We start from the raw sequence: 18,126 nt of genomic DNA on the forward strand, positions 1-18,126 counted from the left end.
CAGGAACATCCCAGCACTATTCTAAAACATGTTTAACCAAGGCCTTCAGACAATACATGCACAATGTTAACAACACCCCACCCCTAGAGATCCCTGACATTTTTTCTCTTTAAACAAAACATCCTCCAAAAAGGGCTCTCTATCTAGTAGGTTTTCTATCTGAGTTCCCTAGCATCCTATTGAAACCAGGCCTTCTGTTCCTACCTGATGAATTCTTCTTGCACACTTCTGACTCTAATACTTGAAGGGGTTTTCCTCCTTACCTGCCAAATAGACATTGGTAGTTCTTTCATCCCCAGAGACTGTACTTTTATCTCACCTCGCTGCTAGGCTGATTCTCTGAATATCAGTATGTCAAGGAACTGTGAGAAACATTTTAGAGCATCTAAACAATTTTCCTGCAAGAGTTGTTGTACAGCCTTGACGTTCTGTAGCTTGCTTATTCATACATATACATAAATGACAATATGTTACACTGGCGTATCAGGTGAGCAGAAACATTCCTAAAATATAGGAATATAGTTTTTAATAATGCAAAATATTTTGGAAGGCAAGGAAGTGGGTGGGGGAAAGTTTTAAATTAAATTACGTATGCATTAATGTATTGTTCTTAAATAACCATTTTAGGGATGTTATCACTCACCTTGACTTCTGCTTTCCATGCTTTAAGGAAAATCTGCTATGAATATTCTCTGTGCTAATTAACCAGCAAAATGGATAATGCTTCCTTCTGCTGATTCCTCTACTTCAGTGAAATTCAGTAAAATTTCTCTGCTTTAGTGAAATGCTGGCAGAAACCCTGCTCAGGCATATCTTGTGTACATTGGCCCAACATCCTCACATGTTCCAGACTGATCCTCACTCTTTGACTTTCCTCTGTTGAGTGGAGTGATCTGCAGAAGGTCAACTTACTGGGAAACTCTACTTTATCCAGATTCATGACACCACAGAATGTTCTACTTATATACAAACAAACATGAGGAGAAGCCTCTGCACTATCACCTCACATCTTCAGAATGTTTGAGGGCTTTAAGAGATAGGCAACTAAAATCTTCAGGAAAAAGATGACAACTGATTCATCACTAACAAAATTTAATACATAGGGATTCATAGACCTCTTAATTACTGAAATCCCTCTGCTGGGTGGGCAAGTCTATCAATATCAGTTTCTCTCACATTCAGTATTTTTAAATCTGAAGTTCACCCCATGTGGAGAAATGTGCAATGTTTGAGTAACACTTTGTCACCTGGGTGAATGAAACTACGTGTGAAAGGAATCTGGAAGTCCAAGTAGATCACAAGTTGAACATGAGTCAACAGTGCGATGTGGCAGCTAAAAAGGCCAATGCAATTTTAGGCTGCATCAATAAAAGTATAGTATCTAGATCAAGGGAAGTAATAGTGCCACTATATTCTGCTTTGGTCAGGCCCCACCTGGAATATTGTGTCCAGTTCTGGACACTACAATTTAAAAAGGATGTGGAGAAACTGGAGCATGTCCAAAGGAGAGCAACTGAAATGATGAATGGTCTGGAAGCCATGCCCTATAAGAACGACTAAGGGAACTGTGGATGTTCAGCTTGGAGAAGAGAAGGTTAAGAGGTAATATGATAGCACTGTTTAAATATTTGAAGGGATGTCATATTGAGGAGGAGTGCAAGCTTGTTTTCTGCTGCTCCAGAGTCTAGGACCCAGAACAAGCCAGGTCAGCTTCTTCGTCCAGTAGGAGATCATGGACTATGTGAGTCTTATTTTTTGACTGACCTGGCATTACACAAGAGCAGGGAAAGGTTCCATGGTTGGTTTGGTATGCTCTCCAGCTCTTTTGGGTTAGTAGGGTGAATGGAAGAGGAGATAGATATCAAACATCGATCTCTCCTTCGTCTGTAACAACATTTCACCCTGTTAGTGCCATATCTTCCGTTTCCCTGCACAACCTGTACAGTCGTTCTACAGTCAATACCTCTTGCCTCCCCCAATTCAACATCTGAATTATATTCTCCTTGTCCATGCCCATTTCCCCCCAAGTGTCCCATCACAGATCTGTCCAAGAACATATAAAATGGAAGTACATATAGAAAAAGGTACCACCCAATTGGCATCCTCTGGCCTGGGATGGGTGAGGGTTGTTCCCAGTGCAGGCTGAAGGGACCCTTTAAAGTGGCACCCACATCCACTCCCACCAGTCACCACCGCATCCCTGCCACTGGGAGCCGGCAGGGACTTAGCCAGGATTTTGGGAAGGGGGGTCCAGACTAAGTGCCACCATTATAATGGGGCTTGGGCATGGCAGCGCGGCAGTATGCACCATTCATTGTATCTAATGGAAGGGGGGTCCGGACTCCACACTCCCCCCTTTGACTACATCCCTGGAGCCGGGGATGTTAAAGGAGAGGGCTCTCTCCTGGCCAGCATCCTCTGGCCTCAGGGAAGATCTGCACTCCTGGCCACACCCCCTCACACTGCTGCCTTGCCTTTGCTGCCTTCTATGGCCCCGGTAGAATTTGGAGAGAGAAAGGGCTACTTCTTGGCTTGACTCAGCTCTCTGCCTAAATTTCTAAGTCTGTATATTTGTAAATTAATGTGAATGTTAAAAAAAAGTTCAGTCTGGAGTTATGTCATTCAAAGGAAGCCAAACACTGAAAAAAATGCAGAGCTTGGGAAAGTAGCTTTTAGGACAACTCCTCCTAGAATCCTCTGGGCCATGCTAGCTGGGGCATACTGGGAGTTGTAGCACAACCAATACTTGTCTCTGCTATGAGACAACCCTAGAGTACTGTGATCATTTAACATTATCTGCATCTCCTTAAACAACTAGGATTAATAGCCATGTCTATGGTACATTTTATGGAATCCAGGGATTTTTAGTTTAATGAGGTACATAGATTTATCCAATCTATTTGCTTGAACTACTGTACTAGCACTAACTAGCAAAGAATTTATAGATGAGTATTCATAATTGGCCAACTCCTTGGTCCAGAAAACAGATTCAATCTTTTCTTGGCCTGGGTGAGTACTACAGAAGATGTACCAAACTATAGGAAGATTGCTTCACTCCTAAACAGATCTGACTGGCTCCAAGAAACCCAAAGCGTAAACCCAAAATGGACTGCAGAGTGTCAAGAGACATTCCAGAATCTTGAAAAGGCTCTTATATCTGTCCTGATGCTGATGGCACATGACTTTCACAGGCCTTTAATCATGGCCACTGATGCTTCTGAGAGAGGGATTGGAGCAGTTCTTATGCAAGATGGACTAGATGGCATCCTGCACCCCAGTCTTTTCCTCAGCAAGAAACGTTCTTTGAGATAGTCAAACTGAAATGGACTAAATAAGTGGATCCAAGAGGATATCAAGTCTGAACTCTCCTTTGAAGCCAAGATTATTATTACTTTATTTATTTTTATCCCATCGTTCTCCTAATATAGGGACTCAGGGTGGTTAAACTAAGATGGTCATATGCTGACTAAAATGACTAAACTAAGCTTTTTGCACTTTGGACATATCATGGGAAGACATGACACCATAGAAAAGACAATAATACTTGGAAAGGTAGAAGACAGTAGGAAAAGAAGAAGACTGTACTACAGATGAACAGTCTCAAACAAGGAAGCCATGGCCCTGATTCTGCAACATCTGAGAATGGCTGTTGGTGACAAGGTGACTTGTCAAAACAGTTAATAACAAAATACAGTTTTAGCAAACAAGTCTCTTGTTAGATGGGACACGGTGTCCTTTCCAGATTTGTATAGGAATCTAAATTCATTTGCACCCTATGTATTCTGTGGATTTTCTCCTTGTACCCTCCCCCCACTACCCACACACAAGTACAGATGGAATAACAGATATTGCCTGAGGAAAAGTAGTTGATTCACACATAAACCTCACATGCCAAATCTATGCCTCCTCTGGAAACATTGTGGTAGACACAGCCAATATTGTGTATCCAATTATGCAGCCCTGTAGACTTTTAGCCTGAAGTAGATGTTTAAATGCATTGTTGTGGAAGGAAACAAACTGTTAATAATATTGCTTTTCATGCAAGCATGATTTTCATAATTGGGAAAAATGTGAAGCAATTTCAGTTTCCAAAGGATAGGCAACGCTGTTGCAGAGTGTAATTATCTAATTGTGTAATTAATAAATCTGAGAAACTGATTTTTCATTTTTGCACAGGGTACTTGATACCATATATTTTCAGGAGGCTTGTTTTGTATCTTCTTGTACCTCATTTGCTGAAGCGTTTGATTCTGAACATAACGCTGTAATGCAACTGCACAGCTGAGTAAGTACAGGCAAAAAGATACATGAGGGTCAGCACACTTCGGGGCTGTTCAGATCAGCCAGAAAGGCCTGCCTGGGGGCTGAGGCAGGGGTCGTGTCCACATGACACATACACTGACTCCACCCCCAGGGTGCCATGATGCCGCATGCCAATCCACATGGCGTGTGGCATCACAGAACTGTCTGCAGCAGCAAAGGAGTGCCTTCAAGCTGCAGTGACACAGCTATTGTGCCCTTTTCAGGGCACAAAAAAGAGCCACTTTTTGCGGCTCCTTTTTGCGCCCTGGAAAGGCCAGATCAGGGCCACAAAATGCAGTTTCCGTGGCCCTAATCTGGCTAGGAAAGGGGTGCTGCCGCAGCACCCCTTAGGGGCTGTGTGTACAGCCCCTTCATTTATTACACATTGAATATTTGTCTACAGCGAGGTACAGACCACCCCTTTGGGGTAGCCTGCACACGCCCCTTTACTCCACAGATTGGGGCCAGGGCAGTCACACCGGCAGCCCAGAGGTCCCAATCTGGTGCTTTTCGGGACCAGGGAGAAGCGGAAAATGCCACTTCTCTCTGGTACCGAAAAGGGATTTCCTTGGGGCTTCATGCCCCAGGACACCCTAGGAGCCGCAGCTAGGTGAGAAAGGGCTGCTTGGTCCCTTTCCCCTGGCATTGTTCTGGTGGCTGTTGGAACGAGGCGTGCCCACAGAAGGAGCTCCGTTTCAGAGCTCCATTGCAGCCGTGTCCAGGCCTGGGACAGTGCAATGACATCACACACGTGCCTCGCTGTTTGGACGCAGGGTGTGTGTGACGTAATCATGGCGGCCCCCGTGTGGACAGGAGGCCACCATGATTACGCCCCTGTCACTTGCTAGCGTTAGGCTGCATGTGGGCGGAGCGCCCCGAGGCAACTCTAGCACGTGACGAGGACGTCACGTAAGGCCTGTCTGTACCGGGCCTACATTTCTCCTATGTAATTCTCCTATGACATTAGCAAGACCAACCCTACCATTCAGAAGAATGAGGTGACTGCCTCAGATGGGAGACATGGGAACAGCCTTCCTGCTATTCCTCATGTTCTCTGCAACTGTTCCCTCCAGTATCAATAATGCTTGGAAATTTACTTTTAAAATGTAATTCATTCTATTCCTCATTAGAGTGTTAGCAGGTTTTGCCACTCATTAAGAGTAACATTTGAAAGTAGGCAGAAACCATTACTTATTTCACCAATGAAATAATTTTGGTCTTACAACCTTGTTCACTCAAAATTAACTAGTTGGTAATTGTGTTACTTATAACTCATTATTTCCAAGCTATGGCTAGAGTACAGGAATGTATATATACTAATCTTCTAGCTCCTGCCACCTAAACTAACATGTTGCTTCCAATTGTGGTGGAGGCCTGGTGGGTGCATTTTCTGGTTTACCTCAGACAGCAAAATTACTTGAACCAGACTAGCTTGAGATAGTTTGCTGCCTGAAGCAAGGGACAAGTTGCTACCCTCCCTACATTCCATTCAGAGAAGCTAAATGGGCTGGAAACTGAAAATTGTTGATTCTGACCTATGGCAACCTTAAGGCAGTGAACCTATCATGTGGTTTTCTTGGCAAGTTTCTTCAGGGTGGGTCATCCTCTGAAGCTGAGAATGTGTGACTTGCCCAAGGTGGAGAAGCCCAGTGGCTTTCCATGATCAAGCAGGGATTCGAACCCTGGTTACCAGAGTCATAATCCAATGCTCAGATCACTACCTGATGCTGGTTCTGTCTTCAAAAGCTCGCATGATTAATATTGTGCCTTTTGGTTGGTCTAACAGAGGTATCACTACAATGCACACTTTGGATTTTGTATTATGGTCAGCACAGCTACCCTTGCATTTAAAAAAACACATTGAAATTACATTGAATATACATGGAACTATGTTTTCTCATTCTTCACTCCTTTTCCTATTCATTATACCATGCAGAACAGAGTATTGTGATAGTGCCATAAGGATCTCAGCATATATTGGTATTTCAGTGCCACTCAGAGAACCCACATGACTCTGTGATACAAGCACAAGGAAGTCATTTGGATTGATAGTGGCCTATATTTTTGTTTTGTTGGATTTATTGTTATGCATTTAAAATTAACATAAACACTGAAAGATTTAGGACTCAACGGCATCCAAATGCCTCTGGCATTTTATGCAAGCTGGTAGCTTCAATCTGAACCACTTCTAGAATGATAACAGTTGCTTTTGAAATTGACACGGTTCATGCAGAAGCTGGTCTTCAAAGAGATGAACTGGCATTAAAAACAACAACCACACCAATCCCAGACTGTCTTTTGAGTGCATGGCATGTAACCGTTCCACGAGGAATGCACGCTGTGTTGTGAAATCATTTTGTACTTAATAAAATTAACATTAGCTACAGAAAATAGGATTTCAGGTGGCATTTCGGACAAGGATTCTTTGCCACAGCAGAAAGGGAGACTCACAGAGCACATGTGTATAAATCCCAAAATTCTGATCCTATTTGAAATCTCTAGCATGATTTTATTAGCTTCCTAAACTGCACTTGGCTCTGGCTACAGTGAAGAGATAAACAGAACAAGAGCAAATGAGAAAGAATAGACTGCTTATTTCACATAATCTTCCCCTGAAGTGTCTGTATTTTCTGATTGTGGTGTGCTGACGCAGGGCATCTTGTTGTGCTTATTTACTTACATCAGCTTGGAAAAGGGATAATTCGTCAAACAGGTAAAAAGGACAATGGGGGAAAATGCAGACCTGCATGAGATGCATTTTGTTTTAGCAACCTGGGAAGTAAAACCCTATCTGAACAATTTGTCATAAGAAATTATTCATCCATCATTATTTCACAAAATTCAAATGTAGGCATTGTGGATACTGCACCCACAGAAATGGGCACTGAGAGAAAGAAAGCATTAACAACTTCATAATTAAGGACTGCATATCCATCTTTTCATCTTCCTTCAGTCCCCATTCCCTCTCCAGTGTATGGAATTCATTTCTGGGATGAGAATAATGCTGTCTGACTTACGATTGGCTGTTCTGCTTGGATCACTCTGGACGCTGTCATTCGATTGGTTGCTTGAGACTGAGGAGATGCTTGAACTCCTGACAAAACCAAAGGCTGCCAGTTTAGCGGCCGGCAAGCGTGAATAACCAGGAGGGCGGAGTCCAGATGGGCATGGTTTGGGAAGATTCGATTTTGTAGCATTTGGACTGATCCCCTTCTTAAGATCAACTGCAAAGAATTTTTAAAAGGTCATATGACAACTTTCAAATATAGGCATGTCACAGGAGAAAGACAGAAAAACACACATTGCATTTAGGCAGAGTCTTTTTTAGGAGCGTGGGACAAGCAATTGTTACATCTAATCTGGATCATTTTCTTTGCTTTGTCAAAGTTAGTTTTTAGCAGTTGTAAACCAGCTTGGGTCACATGCCAGAAGAAACGTAGCCTATAAATACAATAAATAAATGAGTAAATAACATTTCCTTTTATTTTAATCCAGTGGATTAAAAAAAAACATTAGTGGAAATACCTCAATAAATCCCTTTAGCATGATGGCATGCAAAAAATGTGCTAGGAATATGTGTTTTTATTTATTTTATTTTTTATTTTATTTTTATTTATAAGGGACTTGTTAAATTTTACACAATCACATGGCATATTAGCAAAATACAAAGTACTAATAGGATTGAAGTAGGGAGATGTGACATGTCTTCTGCAAGGTCTTTACTCTGATTTCAGCAGGGCTCATCTTACGGTTTTATAATGGGAATGATGAAAGTGCCAGTACTTATGGAAGACTACAACCTGCCCACTCCATGAGTAGGAAACTTGTTTTTGGTACAAGGTAACCTGCTGAAGTGTATTATAGAGCATTTCCCCAGGGTGGCAAATGTCAATTCTTATATAAAATGTGCTGCTTCCACTCTACATAGTTTTCTGCAGTTTCACTGTGTATCTGTATACAAATGTCACCATACATAGTGGAGACTAGTGGCCTGACTATCACTGGGGTAATAAATCTGCTCTGAGTTTTAATCTTGAAAACACTTGAAAAATTATCATGGTGACTGGGGGATTCTGGGAGATGTAGTCCAAGAAAAAGTTCCAGGCTCTGTTTTTATGTTATCTTAGTTTTCATTTGAAAAATGAATCCCCCTAATATGAAGCAGCAGCAGCAGCAGCCCCTCCAAGGGATTAAATGCTGCTGGATGTGGGAGGTTTTTGGATGGAGTCTGAGGGAAAGAAAATAGCCCTCTATACTCCATCCATGAAGGGACATACGTAAGTGTATGCTGTGCATGTGCATGTGTATGTGTAAGTAACTAACAGGAAGCCAGCCACTGGCTTTTATTATGATAGATATAGTCATGGTGGATAGATGAAAACTGTGTTGACTATATATTAACAATCATTAGGAAAATAAAACTTCATATATTGTAATGCAATATTATAAAACAAAGCAATGATACAAGCACTCTGAATACACTCATCCCTCCACATTTGCAGCTTTAACTTTTGCCGCTTTGATTATTCACAGATTTTATTAATATGTTCTCTCTAGGAATCTCTAGGTCCTCCACCACAACTCTATGGTCAACTTTAACTAAAAGTTGCACTGAAGGACCTAAAGATTCCTAGAGAGAACACGCCACTAGGCATTTGTAGCTCATCCAGCACAATTCTACGTTCAATATCTGGCAGATGTTGACCACAGAGTTGCACAGAGATTCCTAGAGAGGTGTTCTCTCAGGTAAAAACATAGTGTTTTTGTTATTTGTGGTTTTTCCACATGCATGGGAGTCCTGTGCCCCTAACCCCAGGGAATGTGGAGGGAAGAGTGTATTGTGTAAAGTTCTTCTCATCAAAGTTCTAAAAAGGATATTGTACAGCTCAATACAATTTTAGTTCAAAAGTGCAACCAAAATTGTAAGGGGATTAGCACCATCCCTCTGTGGAAAGACTATAGCATTGGGTATTTTTAATTATTTTAGAGAAAAGCCAAGTAAGAGGGACATGATGGAGATTTATGAAATTATGCATGGCACAGAGAAAATGGATACTAATCCCAAGAACCCAGATTATCCACTGCAAATGAATAGATGAGACTCACTTCAGACAAAAAGGAATACTTCTTCATGCAGTATATAGTTCAGCTGGCCAATTTGCTTCCACAGCCTGTGCTGATTAAAAGGGACTAGACACCCATGGAAAACAAGGCTTGTGGATATCAACTACTCTTGATGACTGTACACTACTTCTTATATCAGAGTTCTCATATTTTCCAAATAACATTACAGTGAGAGGGTGCAATTGTGCTCATGTCCTGCTATTAGGCATTCCATAAGCATCAAGTTGACTGCTTTGGAAAACAGGAAGGTGAACTAGCCTGGTGTTGGGTCTGATCTTATGTGCTTGACAATAGGACCATGAGGGAATTAGAATAAAGGGTTCACTCTATTTTTAAATCACAGCAAAGGACAGTTGATAAGGTAACTGCTAAAGTCATGTGAAGCTGAAACTGTTTCTTAGATCCATTTGCTTAAGTGTGTAGGTGAGAGGATTTGGAAAGCTAGAATCTTTCCACTCTACAGCCTCAACTGTGGCAGGAGAGAAACATGGGCAGCCGTCCTAATCCTTTTCTTCCCTAAAACTTGGTGTTGTCAGAATCCAACCTCCTTCTTGTCCTGTGGAGTTGACAGTAACCTCCTGGTTGCTTCCTGCTTAGGCAGGAAGAGAATCTGCCACATTAATGATAACGACACTAATTAATGTCAGAAAACCCAAACATAATACAGATAAAAGTATGTGAAAGGGCTGTCAAAGTTGACATAAAAGGAAATTAATGGAAAGAGGCCCATAAGACTGAAACACTCTCCGGTGGGGCACTACATTTTTCAGCGACAAATTAAGTGTAAAGTAGTAAAATTTAATACAGTCTTCTTAACAAGAGTCACAGCACATGCATTTTCCATCTGGTGTCTTTTATTATTTAGAACTTCCTAATTACCTGTTCAACAGCTATTTTATCTCCATTTCCAGAAAATAGTGGATGGGCTTTTCTCAGGAATGGTTTTTGTGCAACAGGATGCGCCACTTGTGGGCTTGTGGCTGTTCTCAGGCTTCACCTTATACCATCCCTGACTATTAGCTGGGCTGTTTAGGGCTGATGGGAGTGCCAGTACTTGTGGAAGGCTACAACCTGCCCACTCCATGAGTAGGATAACTTGCTTTTGGTACAAGGTAATCTGTTGGAGTGTATTATAGAGCATTTTCCCAGGGTGCCAAGTGTCAATTCTTATATAAAATCTGCTGCTTCCACTCCACATAGATTTCTGCAGTTTCACTGAGTATCTGTATACAAATGTCACCATATGAGACTAGTGGCCTCAGTATCAGTGGGGTAATAAATCTGCTCTGGGTTTTAATCCAGACTTTAAAAGAAGCTTCGACTTCACATTTAAAAGAAGCTATCCAAAGTATTAGACCTCCCCCCCCCAAATAAATTTAAGCATCGATGGCTCCTTTACATTTCAGAGTGGAGTGGATTCAATCCCTCACAGACATTACGGCCGCCAACAGCCTCTAACCTCACTCACCTATGTGTTATGGTAGCACATGGATGCTGCATATGACTGAGGTGTTGCATTTTAATGATGGATGGATTGGGTTGGACTGGGCTACACTGATACTCCACGCTTCCTCATAGGAGCTCATGGTGGCTAACAATCTATATCAAAACACTTTAGCTGAGACCCTCTGTCGTCAGTTTAACTATGATGATGCGGCTCTGTCATCATAGTTACATCTAATGATGCCACTCTGGAAAAACATAAACTTCTGGCCTGGCAGTGCCCTAACAAAAGTAGTTCCAAGGCACTGAAGATCAGGGCATGTGGAAATAATGTCTGCAGCATTTTCCCAGTCGTGAGGCTCATCAAGCATAGGCAGCTGGAGAGACTCATGGAAGTCCTACCACAACTGCTTGTCTCACAATCAGAAGAGTGCTGTAAATGTTATTTCCAAGCACTCTAATTTCTCAAAAATGGTTTGGTCAAACTGCAAATGTAAAATTTTGGGGAGGGGTCATGTCTGGGCATTAATGACCTTAAACATGACTCCCCAGCAAAAATGAGATGGTAATCTAGTAATTTGCAATCTAGCAACTAGTGAACAGGATGCTTGTCATTGTTAAAATCACAAATTATTAATACTGACAACAGGAATGGGCTAAGTATTGGCACATTCACGCCCCAGACTCTCTTTTTATATACAGAATGACTAGCCACTTCTGGAAGCTTCCGGGAGTGGTGTTCATCTTTTGAAAAGACCACTGGCCCACACTCATACTATTTAACATTAATTTTTGAAGAAAAAAAAAAAACTTCTGGCAATTTTTGATTTAGTGGTTAGGGAGAGGTTGGCACCCCTCAGGTACATAAACTTGATCGAAATTGACAGTTTGTCTGGAGAAGTTTTCCTGCCCTAATCCACACTCAAAAATTGCATATTTCTAAAACAATTAATTACAGATTCCATTACAATATAGTAAAAGCTATACATACAAACCACAGTAGAAGTTACTCACATGGTAAAGATTTATTTTATGTGTTACATCTTGAGGACTAGCATGGGACAGAAGCTGCCAAAAGCTAGAAGCAGGGGAAGATCTGGATGGTTTATATTCTAACACTCATTATAGTTAAAGAAATCCTTATTTTGATTCCTGCTGTGTCCAGTGATGGCTGGTGACTCCTATGTCAGTGGGGTGGAGAATCTTCAGGATTTCTTTGGACTTTAATGGAGCTACCCAATGGGCTGTACCCACCCTCCCAAAATAGATTCAGCAATTTGGATAGAACCTCTTCAGTCTGGAGTAAAATAATAGAATCATAGAGTTGGAAAAGACCACAAGGTCATCCACTCCAACCCCCCGCTATGCAGGAAATCACAATCAAAGCATCCCCAACAGATGTCCATCCAGTGTCTGTTTAAAGACCTTCAATGAAGAAGACTCCACCACACCCCAAGGGAGTGTGTCCACTGTTGAACAGCTCTTATTGTCAGAAAATTTCTCCTGGTGTTGAGATGGAATCACTTTTCCTGAAGCTTGTATCCATTGTTCTGTGTTCTAGTCTCTGGAGCAGCAGAAAAGAAGCTTGCTCCATCCTCAATGTGACATCCCTTCAAATACTTAAACAGGGCTATCATATCACCTCTTAACCTTCTCTTCCTCCAGGCTAAACATACCCAGCTCCCTAAATCTTTCCTCATAAGGCCTGGTTTCCAGGCCCTTCACCATTTTGGTTGCCCTCCTCTGGACATGCTCCAACTTGTTAACATCCTTTTTTAATTGTGGTGCCCAGAACTGGACACAGTATTCCAAGTGAGGCCCGACTAAAGCAGAATAGAGTGGCACTATTACTTCCCTTGATCTAGACACTATATTTACTGATGCAGCCTAAAATCAAATTGTCCTTTTTAGCTACTGCATCACACTGTTGGCTCATGCTCAACTTGTGGTCTACTAGGACTCCTAGATCTCTGTCACATGTAGTCTCGTTCAGCCGGGTGTCTCCCATCATATATCTATGCATTTCATTTTTCTGCTCTAAGTGCAGTACCTTACATTTCTCTGTGTTGAAACTGATTTTGTTAGCTTTGGCCAAGCTTTCTAATCTATTAATGTCTTCTTGAATTTTGATCCTGTCCTCTAGGGTATTAGCTATTCCTCCCAATTTGGTGTCATCTGCAATTTTGATAAGCATGCCCTCTATTCCTTCATCCAAGTCACTGATAAAGATGTTGAATAGCACTGGGCCCAGGACAGAACCCTCTGGCACCCCACTAGTCACTTCTCTCCAGGATGAAGAGAATCCATTGTTGAGCACCCTTTGGGTTTGGCCGGTCAACCAATTACAAATCCACCTAACAGTCACATTGTCTAGCTTGTCTGCAAGAATACCATGTGGGATCCAGAGCGGATTCAATGCCTCTGTGACATGTCAGCCACCAACCACCACTGGTTGCTTCCTTACAGTGAGTTTCAGTATATAAACTTGATGCTTCATTTAACAGCCATTTTCAAACTCTGAGGAGCAATATTGGCATTATATTACCTTAAATGGCTGAATCCCATTCCCCACCACCACTCCCTTCTCCTTTTGTGTCGTGTCTTTTTAGATTGTAAGCCTGAGGGCAGGGAACCGTCTGACTAAAAGATTGTATGTACAGCGCTGTGTAAATTTACAGCACTTTATAAAGGATAATAATAATAATAATAATAATAATAGCAAAGGATATCATTCAGCAAACCTTTGCACATTTATTGGTTTTCCATTTTAATTTGTGGGAAGTGCTATCTTTTTTAGGTTTTGACCTATACGACAATACAGTGACAGTATATGACAATACTGTGTCTCTGGGGCCTCTGAAAACTCCTCCTTTTTAAAGTTAGCAATATTTTAGTATTTTTGTACAAAAGCTATTTCAGATCTTATACAATACAATTTCATCTCTGGAGTTAATTTGATCTGATCTACCAAAAGGAACAGGTAGATTGGACAAAACATTACTCCAGCTCCTGGTTGCCTTAAGCCAGTTAAGGAATCTAACAATGTTGTAGGTTCTGTACGATAATCAATCTCGCTGACACTTCTGCTATTCCCTGTCAGAGAACATGAAAGTGTTTTCATGCTCAGATTGACTGACATGAGACAGACCTAACCCCTAAGCAGTAAGGACATCTGAAAGAAATTGTGGAGGCTGCAGCCACCATACTGCAAGAAATATGACATAATGTGGGTATATTATGAAGCATTTAAATAGACATTATGTTGGCAGACTGATGGAAAACAGACATATCTCAGTGGAATATAACATGTGCTATGAGCCAGCAGGGCACAGCGATTTGAGTGTTGGATTGTGACTCTGGAGACTAGGGTTTAATTCTCAGCTCAGCCATGAAACACACTGGGTGATGTCAGACAAACCACATGCACTCAACCTCAGGGGAAAACAATGTCAAACCTCTGAACAAATTTTGTCATGATAAACCCATGATAGATTCATCTAAGAGTCACCATAAGTTGGAAATGACTTGAAGGCACACAACAACAAAATACATATATACAGACTCTGTTTGATCCCAGAGCTGAGTGTGCGACACAACCTGTCTCGAGCCCCTAAACTAGTCCACTGTCTGAGAAAAAGTAAAATACATTGTCCCATTGAAAGTGTTGAAATAAATTTCAACTACTCCTAAAGCTGCCTTCAATACATAGGATGGGACGCCATCTTCTTTCACCTCAGCAGTGAAATGGTTTGGACCTGGACCTGGACAAAGAATTCTCATCATTTTGGGTATTCATATTCACACTGTAAAAAAAATTAAAAAAATCCAACCTGAATGTGAATGTGAAATTTGCCAGTGACAGTCAATTCTTCTTACAAACTGAAACAAAATGCTTATGCATTCCTGCTCACTGTTTACTCCTCACTGTTCAAGGAGCCTGGATAGGCTTTCTAAGGCAGATGATCATGACTCTCCTCATTTACAGCAAACCAACAAAGGTCCCTACCAAAAAACCCAGATGTAAGAACAAAAAAACCAAACTGAAGGGTTCTATCAAAGAAAATAATGTGTGTAAAATATAACCCACTTCCAATTACCAAAAGACACCTCTGTACAGAAATAAAGGATGAATTAAACACTGGAGTAGAGAGTCCAGTATAATTTCAAAAAGGGTATAAATACCCCACTGAAAAATGAGCAATTGCAAAAAATATATAAAACATCCAAACTCAAGGCCAGAGTTATCGGACCCTGGATCAAGAAAGTCAATAAAATTTCTCTAAGGGTAACAATACCCCACTAAAAGTAGTGCAAATGCAAAATTAAATCCTAACATGATATTAAAAGCTCAAGGCCAGACGTGTTTCGACCTCAGTCTTCCTCAGTGGCCTATAAACATTTAAAATACATTGTATCTGCTCATCAACTCACACAATGTGTCTCTACTCAGTTCAAAAGCAACAATGGTCATGTATTGCTCACTAAGACCCTTATATACCCAGATAATCTGGTAATGGGAGCAATCCTGCCAAGACTCAGTAGAAGATCCTAGTGAAAACTTAGAGCGTAAAAGAGCAATGAAAAGCTCACACTTAAGCCTACCAGGGATTCAGATCTCCATGATGAATTCATTTGGGTTCAAATTTTTGTGGTTGTTTTGCATTCTTAGTATTAGATATCCCATCCAAACACCCAAACTTTAATGGAACTCTTCTCCTATTTACAGAGTCTCTTATATGGCCAACCAAACCGGTAGTAGGAACCATTCTGCCAAAACTCAAAAAAGAAAAACTTAGGGAAAAAATAGGGTATGGAAAGACATAAAAGACTCGAACTAAGCAATTCACATTTTCATTTAAACCCACCGGGGATTCAGACTTCAAACGATGAATCCATTTTAGTTCCAATATTTGTAATTGTTTTATGTTTTTAATATTGGAAATCCCATCTATGCACCAAAATTTGAATAATCAAAAGCATGATGTTCCTCTAACAAATGTTTTACAATGGAGCTTCTATTTTATGGTTTTTGATACAACTTCTGTGTTCAATGTTCTTATTTTTCTGCTGGTCATAACCACATAAAGTAGTTTACAAGGGCATTCAATTATGCATATGACATTTTTACTTGCACGTGTAAAAATTTGTATATTTCATAACTTTTGCCATCAGCAGTATTCACAAAACATTTCAAGTTGCTGCTGTGTCTACATACTGAGCAATGCCCACAGATGTGATGTCCCTTGACAGTCAAACCCTTTTGTATAGCTGGAAAACCAAAGTCTGCCTGTACTATTATGTTCTTGATGTTTTGAGTACCTTTATAGGCAAACATCAGTTTGTTTTTATATCCTGGTATATTTTCCAACAGATGCCAATGTTTCATAGTACTTTCTTTCACCCTCTGTGAATGTGTGTTGAAAGTAAGTGGTATAACCACCCTATTGGATACTCTCTTGGGTCTGGAATCAAACAGAAGTTTCTTTCGATCTAACCTACGAACTTTGTCCTGTGCCTCTTTAATAACATTGAAGGGGTACCCTTTCTCCAAAAAATGGAGGCATGTAATATTCGATTCCCTTTCGTACCCTTCCAGTGTTCTACAATTTCATCTGATACATACGAATTGTGAATATGGAAGGTTGTTTTTAAGAGGCCTTGGATGATAACTGTCATATCTTTTAAAAGAGTTGACATCCTTTGGTTTTCTGTATAGGTTCGTTTCAAATGAGCCCCTTTCTGTATGAATATTTACATCCAGAAAATTCACTGTACAGGAACTATATATCATATCAAATTTGATGCTTCTAGATTGTGTCTCAGTGCACTCACAGATACAAAAAGAAAAGGGTTCTTTCACAATCAAACTTTGGGCAGCCTCCTGTGGTCTCTATTTAAATGTTGACTACTAACAAACATGCCATTATCCATCTCTCCTGTTCTCTAACACATCACTATATCATTAAAAAGAAAAACCAGCCATCCAAAGGAGGCCACAACAGTGTGAAACTAATAAACTTTTTAATGTCCAGGGTTGGTGGTTCTGTGAGCAGAGAGACACAGAGATATCACCTTTAGCTCTATTTAGCTTTGCTTGAGACCCAATATTCCAAGCTGTGCAAGAATTAGGAACTTTCTGTTGGAAAGAAAGATAAAATCATCATTACAGCATGTTGAGTCTGCCCAAGGAAAGGCAGTTCCGTTTAAAATAAATTCTTTAGTGGTTCAGCATATATACTGCAAAGATATAGTTGGTGGGACTTAAAGTAAATCAAAAACAGACTAAAAGGAAAAGAACATGTGCAATTACTTGTTTTGTTGGGCAAAGCATTGAAGCAAGCAATTTTTAGTACTATTATTTTGTTATGGGAGGCCCAGCATGGTGTACTGGTTGGAGTGTTGAAATAGGATTCTAGAAGACTAGGGTTCAAATCTGTGTTTGTCCACTGAAGTCCACTGGGCAACTCACACTCAGCCTCATATGAAAGCAATGACAACCCCCTCTGAACAAAGCTTGCCAAGAAAACCACATGATGCATTCACCCTAGGGTCTACATAAACTGAAAATGACTTGAATACACAAAACAACAGTAACAAAAATCATACACTTCACTACTGAGCAATGCTCAGAAAAGTTTATATTTTACTAGAAACAGATTTCCATATGGGTTGTCAGTGAGGAGAGCCACAAGATCTTATACTTACAGGGGCATCATTGGGGGTACGGGGAGTACAGGTGACACCCTAAGAGATTTGGAAACAACCACTGCTCCCCAAATATCTGCCTTTGGGCTGTGGGGGGGGGATGGTGTGAGTTGGGGGGGGGAGGCTTAGTGGGAGGAGAAAGGTGTCTTTTTTATGAATTTTAATTTTTTAAAAAAATCATTTTTTAAAAAAAAATTCTTTAAAAACATAACTTCTTACCAAATTTTTACTTCAACCACATGAAACTGTATATCACACTCCATCAGTCCCTTGCTTGGAAGAGGAGGAGAGGAGGCACCAGTGTCGGCTCCTGGGATGTTGGCCTGGCAGGCAGTCATGGAAACTGTTTTTGCCTCCTTTGAACTTTGATCTGTCATACTTGTTTTTTATTAATTGCGATAAATTGTAGTTTTGATGTTTATTATGTTATATGGATTATGGTTTTGACACATTGCAATTGCTATTTTTATGTTTTTTCTATCAGGTATTATGTTATGTTTATATCTAATTTGCTTAATATTGTTTTGATGTGGACTTGCACTGAGGGTTGGG

The 18,126-nt window shown here is 40.6% G+C and overlaps 1 protein-coding gene across 2 annotated transcripts in view; it reads right to left on the reverse strand.

The window, feature by feature from the left end:
- The window catches only part of LOC149319899 (microtubule-associated tumor suppressor candidate 2-like), a 440,967-nt gene that overhangs the window by 277,709 nt on the left and 145,132 nt on the right, over positions 1-18,126 (reverse strand). For both annotated transcript variants that reach the window (XM_089512562.1, XM_089512563.1), the window contains exon 4: positions 7,320-7,526. In XM_089512562.1, the coding sequence (XP_089368688.1) occupies positions 7,320-7,526 (207 nt within the window). The remainder of the gene's footprint in view (positions 1-7,319; positions 7,527-18,126) is intronic.

The sequence above is a fragment of the Sceloporus occidentalis genome, unplaced genomic scaffold, assembly GCF_023333645.1.
Source record: "Sceloporus occidentalis isolate IW3139 unplaced genomic scaffold, rSceOcc1.0.p SCAF_2, whole genome shotgun sequence".
Taxonomy (NCBI): Eukaryota; Metazoa; Chordata; class Lepidosauria; order Squamata; family Phrynosomatidae; genus Sceloporus; species Sceloporus occidentalis.